Source organism: Galeopterus variegatus, unplaced genomic scaffold, assembly GCF_000696425.1.
Source record: "Galeopterus variegatus unplaced genomic scaffold, G_variegatus-3.0.2 Scaffold236, whole genome shotgun sequence".
Lineage (NCBI taxonomy): Eukaryota > Metazoa > Chordata > Mammalia > Dermoptera > Cynocephalidae > Galeopterus > Galeopterus variegatus.
The window spans coordinates 793877-801485 of NW_007726347.1; the positions used below are offsets into that span (position 1 = coordinate 793877).

The 7609-nt window shown below is 49.6% G+C and overlaps 2 protein-coding genes across 3 annotated transcripts in view; both read left to right on the forward strand.

The window, feature by feature from the left end:
- Positions 1-5776, forward strand: part of PHF12 (PHD finger protein 12) — a 39406-nt gene extending 33630 nt beyond the window's left edge. Inside the window, exons 10-15 of one of the 2 annotated variants that reach the window (XM_008566352.1) lie at positions 538-663; positions 1387-1530; positions 2430-2528; positions 3189-3271; positions 4019-4157; positions 4501-5776. In XM_008566352.1, coding sequence (XP_008564574.1) covers positions 538-663; positions 1387-1530; positions 2430-2528; positions 3189-3271; positions 4019-4157; positions 4501-4835 — 926 coding nt within the window. In that variant the 3' untranslated portion in view covers positions 4836-5776. Of the gene's footprint in view, positions 1-389; positions 664-1386; positions 1531-2429; positions 2529-3188; positions 3272-4018; positions 4158-4500 lie in introns of those variants that run through there. The other variant, XM_008566353.1, reaches the window with a different exon arrangement.
- Positions 5777-7442: 1666 nt separating this feature from the next.
- The window catches only part of DHRS13 (dehydrogenase/reductase (SDR family) member 13), a 4683-nt gene continuing 4516 nt past the window's right edge, over positions 7443-7609 (forward strand). Inside the window, exon 1 of the mRNA XM_008566359.1 lies at positions 7443-7577. Within this exon, the coding sequence (XP_008564581.1) occupies positions 7443-7577 (135 nt within the window). The remainder of the gene's footprint in view (positions 7578-7609) is intronic.

Below are 7609 nucleotides of genomic sequence, written 5' to 3' on the forward strand. Positions count from 1 at the left end.
CCTGTGGTCTCTCCCATCTGAACTGAAGCCGGCCTCCTAGTCAACTGGGAGTCTCGGTAACCAGGTGACTGTGATTTCTCTGCATGGGGGCCCCTGGTCCCAAGATGGCCCTACTCTCTGGCTATTTTCTTGTTTCTTTATCTTTTAATACCAGCATGGATAGATTTTGCTATCTGCGTGAGTCATACTTCAGTAAGCAGGAACTGCAGGGGCAAGCACCACTTATTTAAGAGTAGAGGTAGCAGGGAGGTGGTCATGGCCCAGAGAATGAAGCTACCCCACCACTTTGCCCAGAGCAGAGGATCACAATGGTTCTCAGTGCTCTGGAAACTCCTGCGTGCCCGGGTGCATTGTCGTTCCATCTGCCCTTCCTCACCACACGTTTTTAGCTCTAGGAGTTCCAGAGCCTATGGGTTGAGAATCAAGAAGGGAACATCACCTTGGGTCCGAAATCCAGACCTGTCTCAGCAGTAGGGGATTGGACCGGTGGGTTTCCCTCAGGCGACGTAAGTAACAGTCTTCCTGCTCCGTCCCCAGATGGCAAGGTCAGCCCCGGCACGTTATCCATAGGAAGCGCTTTAACCGTACCCTCTTTCCCAGCCAACTCTACTGCCATGGTGGACCTCACCAACTCACTTCGAACATTTATGGATGTCAATGGAGGTGAGTGAGTGAGCTGCTGCTGTTCCACCATAGTGCTGTCCTAGTGCAGCATTCAGCTCATTTCAGAAAGGGAAAGAGGGGATGCCTGATATCAGAGGGCTAGGGACATGGGGATGAGGAGTTCACTTTGGGTAGAGGAGTAGGATAAGAAAGCAAGCTCCTTCTCCTACCTCTGCCTTCTACATGTGCATATACACTTAAAGATGAAGGGACAACAGAGCCCAGCTAAACCAGTGAGAAAAGAACAAAATCACTTTAGGCAGATCATCCAGACTTGCAGAATAAAAGCAGGAGCCTTGCTCCCAAAAGGCAGGGCCTCATGTGTGGGAAACCCCCAAAGCCAACGAGAACAAGGATAGATCTTGATCTCAGTGAACAGAGGGTGGGTAGAAAATTTAAGTCTCAATATGAGACATCCAGGCCCTCCCCCATAGATGGGCAAGTAGTTTATTTTATTCTGTCTTTCTAGGACTTTACCTAAAATTAGTGTACCAAACTACACAAAGCATCTGCACAGGCTGCATTGGGGCCCATCTCTCACTGCAAATACCAAGTGATATGCCTGGCTTTGGATCCTAGCACCACTCTGTACTCCGTGCTGTTCGAGCAAAAATCACTTGGCTGGATTTTAGAAATGCTGAACTATTTGCTATGTGACCATTATCTACTCCCACATTCCATTTCCACCTCAGTTGCTTTTTAATCTTTCTCTTTGCTTAATAGAAATCGAGATAAATATGCTGGACGAGAAGCTGATCAAGTTTCTGGCCTTGCAGAGAATACATCAGCTTTTCCCCTCCCGGGTCCAAGCTTCACCAGGCAGTGTTGGGACACATCTGCTGGCTTCTGGAGGGCACCACACAGAAGGTGTGCATACACATGCCTGCCACCACACACACGTGAACAGCCACCTCACCTCCTTGCAGAATCTCAGCTTTCAGTATCTCAAACCTCCTTGTGTGCCTTTAATGAGCTTAATAAAGCACCATGGGTTTTTTTTTTTCTAAGAGAGTGGGAAAGAGATGGCAACCACAGCTTTCTGATCAGACTTGAGGAAGTCTGCTATAACTTTCATACAAGTCCACTTTGAGACACAGCAAAGCAGCTACCAAGTACCTTTGGGTATATGGTGTACTTTCTGCTCGATTGCTTTCAACTGTTTGAATTAGAGAGGTTTCCCAAGAGGGAATTTTTGAAGTTCAAGGTGAGAAATCTCTGTAAGAGTTGGCTAGCCTCTTGGAAATTCTTCCCAAGTGGTTAACTCTGCTTTGGATATCTCTGAGCATTAGCCATTAAGAGCATTACTGCTTCAAAGTGTGGTCTCCAGACCAGCAGCATCAGCATCGACTGAGAGCTTGTTAGAAATACAGAACTCAGACCTACTGAATCAGAATCTGCGTTTTAACAAGATCCATAGGTGATGCAGTGTATTAAAGTTTGAGAACCACTGGTCCATGCTTTCTTCCATTTTTCCATATTCTCCCTGTAGTATCAGCTGGAATATTCCTGATAAGCCAACCAGCAGCCCAGAATCTTAAAATATGACTATCTTCAAAGATAATCCTTCTTGCCCCATATTGGAAATGCTGTGGGTAGGGAGAGAAGTTTCTTGCTGAAGCAGATCAGTGTCAGATGTGAGTTTGGAAAGATGTCATCCAGTGGGATTTTCTCTAGGCCATGATCCAAAGGTCCAGATTTTGTTGGTTTATGTTTGGGTCACAGGTTCGGTGTTTCTGAATGATCCTATCTCTATGTTTGTCTTGTAGTGCAAAGAAAGGAGGTACAGGCCCGAGCTGTGTTCTACCCTCTCTTAGGGTTGGGAGGAGCTGTGAACATGTGCTATCGAACCCTCTACATCGGGACAGGTGAGCCAGCCAGGAAGCTGGGAGAGGTACTGAATCTGTTCAGCCCTAAAGGTCAACACCCTTACCCACGGAAGCTAGAAAGGGGTGAGGGAAGCCCTTTCCAGAGTTGACTGGTTTAACCCAGTAGATGTCCAGACAAGAGAGACTAAGAAAGGAGATGATCAGGTGCTTGTCTTCCCTTGCTCAGGCTCTTTTGCTTTGTCTGTGCCCAATGTGACATCAGCAGAGATGAAAGTCAGCTCTGACTGCTGCTCAGGGAGGCATTTTAAACACTGCAGGGAAGGCCAGGAGGAGAGGCCAAATGCTTTGTCCCTGGAGGTCTTTGAAAAAGTGATGGACTCACACATACCCAACCTTCAGTTAGCCACATATCTGATACAGAAGGACAGATTTAATCTGAAAATTTCCCTTTCTCTTTAGAACCCTCTGGATAGCAGCCACATGTTCTAAAGCAAATCAACTGGCAGGGACAACTGTTCTTTAGCAGGGGCTTGGAAAAGCCATCAGTGTTTGTTCAAAAATATAAGGAGAGGGCCCTGAGCTATCCACCCCTTAAGGTCTCTCCAAGCACCCACCCAGAAGCTAACTGCTTCCCCTACCTCCTCCACATATATACTTACAGTCTGTTCCCTCCCTTTTTCTCTGCCTTCTACCTTGCAGGAGCTGACATGGATGTGTGCCTTACAAACTACGGTCACTGTAACTATGTGTCTGGGAAACATGCCTGCATATTCTATGATGAGGTGAGGCATGGGAAGGAACTTTCCCAACCTGATGCCTCTCCCGGGCACTGGGGTTTTAAAGTTCAGTGCCCTGGGGCGGGGGGGGGGGGGGGCCCTTTCCTTTTCTTGCCTCCCTGTCATTCCTGGAGGAGAAGAGTCTTGATGTAAAAGGGCATCCTACCATGGCTACCCCTAGGAGCGGGTCTAGCATTTCTCCTGAGGTTGGTCACAGGCATAGCAGGGAGATCCCACTCTAAAGCAGAGGAGGGGAGGGGCTGGCCCGTGGATCACTCGGGAGAGTATGGTGCTGATAACACTAAGGCCATGGGTTCGGATCCCATATAGGGATGGCCGGTTAGCTCACTGGTGAGCGTGGTGCTGACAACACCAAGTCAAGGGCTAAGATCCCCTTACCAGTCATCTTTTAAATAAATAAATAAATAAAGCAGGGGAGGGGACCAGCATAGAAGAAAGCCAAGCCCTGTGGGTGTGTCCCTGTGAGTTTCATCATCATGTGCCAGTGAATTTATTATCAACAGGAGCCAGTGCTGAGGGGACAAAGTAGCGGGGGGGAGGGGGAGCACTAGGAAGGTGGGCTTTCCCAAAGAGCCCCATTCTGAAAGGACGATGGGTGGGGGGCATTATGGGCTCCCCTAAATGAGAGCTCCCTAGGTAGAGCAGCACAGCCTTCTCTGTATGTCCTCTCTCCCCTTAACCCTAGGCCCCTCCCAGCAGACCACACATCTTATCTTCCCTCCTCCTCCTTAGAATACCAAACATTATGAGCTGTTAAACTACAGTGAGCATGGGACAACGGTGGACAATGTGCTGTATTCGTGTGACTTCTCTGAGAAGACCCCGCCAACCCCCCCAAGCAGTATTGTTGCCAAAGTGCAGAGTGTCATCAGTAAGTTGGAGCAGAGGCCTGTGGCCACAAAGCTAAGGCCCCAGTCAGGGTGATTCTGACTTGGATGCCAATGACCTGCTGTCTCTTGCCTTGCCAGTCCTGTTGGCCAAGTTCTCCTTGCTCATGGGCCCTGGGAAGGCCACAGAGAAGGATGTGCTGAGCAACCACATATGTGTACACACTTATTTGGGGGCTTCAGACTCCACCAGCTCTTTTTGAGTGTTTCTCACCCATAGTCATGTAGCAGTTGGAATGGGGAGATGCAGGGGCCCAACCCTGGCACACACCCAGATGGGTTGGCTGCTCATTGTTCCTCCCCTGTGACCATCCATTTTATTCCCAGGGCGCCACCGGCACCAGAAACAAGATGAAGAGCCAAGTGAGGAGGCAGCCATGATGAGTTCCCAGGCCCAGGGGCCGCAGCGGAGACCCTGCAATTGCAAAGCCAGCAGCTCAAGCTTGATTGGGGGTAGTGGGGCCGGCTGGGAGGGCACGGCCTTACTGCACCATGGCAGCTACATCAAGCTGGGCTGCCTGCAGTTTGTCTTCAGCATCACTGAGTTTGCGACCAAACAGCCCAAAGGCGATGCCAGCCTGCTGCAGGATGGGGTCTTGGCCGAGAAGCTCTCTCTCAAGCCCCACCAGGGCCCTGTGCTGCGCTCCAACTCCGTTCCCTAGGGCTGGCGGCCTCCCTGCCACGAGCCTGTACACCTACCCAAGACTCCTGCAATGCAAAAATGTACACAAACCAAGCCCGGGTGTTTTCTATACTCTACCAGAACCCCTTCAACTACAATCTTTGCATGAAATGAAGAAAACCTTTTGACTGTTTTTTAAAAATCCTTTTTTTTTCTCAAGTTCTAGGGGGCATTTGCACATATATTTGTACTCAACATTTCATGGGAAAGCGGCAGACCCGAGCTGAGGAACAGCGTGGGCAGGGAGGGGAAGACCCATGGTCTGGACACTTCCTCTAACACAAACCCTTCCCTACCCACCTCCTGCTCCTTCCCCCTCGCCCGCCTGGCCCGCCGTTGTAAAATAATCAGAAACTTGTTCTATTTTGTGGCAGTGACAATAGTTTTATATTAAAAGAAAAAATACAGTTTTCATACAGCAAAATCTATACAATATCATTGTTTTATTTAATATAAAGATTGCTACCCACCCTCCTTCCATGGTTCCCACCCTCCAAGTTATTTTCCCTTTCTGCAGCGGTTGCACTACAGGTAGCTACTGTGTATTATGGACAAATGAGAAATGAATTCTTTTTCTGGCTGTCCATCTATTTTATTTCAAATAAGGAAAAGTGTATTTGGATTTTGTGTAAATACATCTAGTGATGACATTTTTTCAATGTTTTTAAAAACTGTGTACAGTACTACATGTGGTAGAGCGTTTTCTCAAATTGTCTATTGTAGCAAAGACGTTTTTGTCGTAAACCTGTTTTGTCTCCTTTTTTTTGTTCTCTTGCCACTTCTCTCCTCTTCCTCCCACCCCTGGCTCCCTCCTCTCCCCCCACCCCCACAACTAGTACCAATGTACATAGTAATTGTAATGTTTTAGACTTTACAGAAACTTTCCTGTATTCTGTATATAAAAACCAAAAATACTTCAAATTATGTTTTCTGCCTGTCTGTCCTACCTGTCATCACACTTTAGAGGGGACCCTCCCTGAGATCTGAGTCCAACAAGTGGGGGACCCTTCGAACAGGTCTAATTCCCAGGTACACAGTCCCCAAGGGAAGTTGGGGGAAGAGGAGAGGTGTTGGGAAAAGGTGAGCCTGAGGTGGGTAGAGGACAATGGAAGGGGAGTGGTGCATCTGCTAAGGAGGGATGTTTTTCTGGAGATCCCTGACTAGTATAGAGGAATCCAGTCTCTAGACCCAGCTGTGCCACTTCTAGTTATGTAACTTGTAATCGCAACTGCTCTACAACTGTTGTTCCTCATCAGAAGGCAAGTCTACTGCAGTACCTTAATTCTAAAGCCCTGTGGACCCTCATTAAAACAAACTATCCTTTCCTCCTCCCAGACCTTAGTGAGAAACTCTCCAGGAAGTTTTCCTGAGGACATTCTCCTACTCCTTAGAGAGCATCTCTGTGTGTCTCCCAGCATTATTCAAATAGTTGGTACATGTTTGTGTATCAGGATTTTGCCTCAGGGGTAGAGAATAAATATTCCATGCCCAACCTCATCCCGCAGCATCTACAACTGAACCCTGAAGCCACGGTGTAGCTAAATAGGAAACTTCCCCTGAAATCTGAGTTCTGCCCCTGGCTTCCATCTACCCATCTAGCTTTGTCTCCACCACTCCGCCCACCCTGCCTTGATGGCTTCTTGAACTCCCTGAGGGCAGAAACTAGTATATATTCTTCCTCACAGTATTTCCAAGGCCACTCACACGGTTGGGCACACCATAGATGCCAAACACTGGGTGCTAAATTGCACTGGGATTTTCAGGCAAGGCCCTTCCCCTGGCAAATCACTGGCCAGGAATGCCCTTACCAATACCTCCCTAGCTGTCTCCACCCACCTTCCATCATAGTCACTTCTTCCATTGAGTGATGGAGCTTCTTTATCCACTTCTACCACCTGTGAGAACCATTCCAGGGACACATTTCCTTCTGAAAAACAATAATAGATTTTAACTTTCTGTCTTCCTGCTTCCCTTCAGAAACAGGCAGAAGTGGGGAGATACAGATGGAGGATGAATGAGTGAGTCATAACAGCCCTTAACTGCCGGTGCCACCTTGAATACAGTGTCGCGTCTCTGGCCTGTATGGGGAGAACAGGGAAGAATCCTAGAAGCTGAGAGCTGGTGTGATTATAAAATATTGAAGGGTTTGTTCATTGAGAAAAAGGCAGCTAGGACTGGACTCACCCTCAGAGACACAAAAGCTTTCACGTATACACAGCTCTCCAGAAGAAACTCTGCTACATACTCTAGAGTACACACACAGAGATGTTCATTCACACACCTAGAAGTAGTTCAGACTGGCACACACCTAGGGGGCGCTCCCAGGGCCAAAAAGCGCACACGCACTTCGAAGGTGTCCACACGAGCACACACCCAGAGGACGTAGACGCACGCCTAGGAGGCGCTCGCAGGGCCCACACGTACACGTACGCACACACACCCCTGCCCAGCCTCCTGCCCGCCTCCGCCTTCGGGAGGCCGAGGCGCGCCCGGCGCCGTTCCAGGCCGGTGCGGGGCGGATCGCAGCCGCCGCGCGGCGATCCAGGGCTGCGTGGGGCCCGGGCGGGAGCCCGGAGGCGCGGCCGGCATGGAGGCGCTGCTGCTGGGCGCGGGGTTGCTGCTGGGCGCCTACGTGCTTGTCTACTACAACCTGGTGAAGGCCCCGCGGTGCGGCGGCATCGGCAGCCTGCGTGGCCGCACGGCCGTGGTCACGGGTGAGCACCGGCGGCGGGCGGGCGGGGGGGAGGGCGGGGG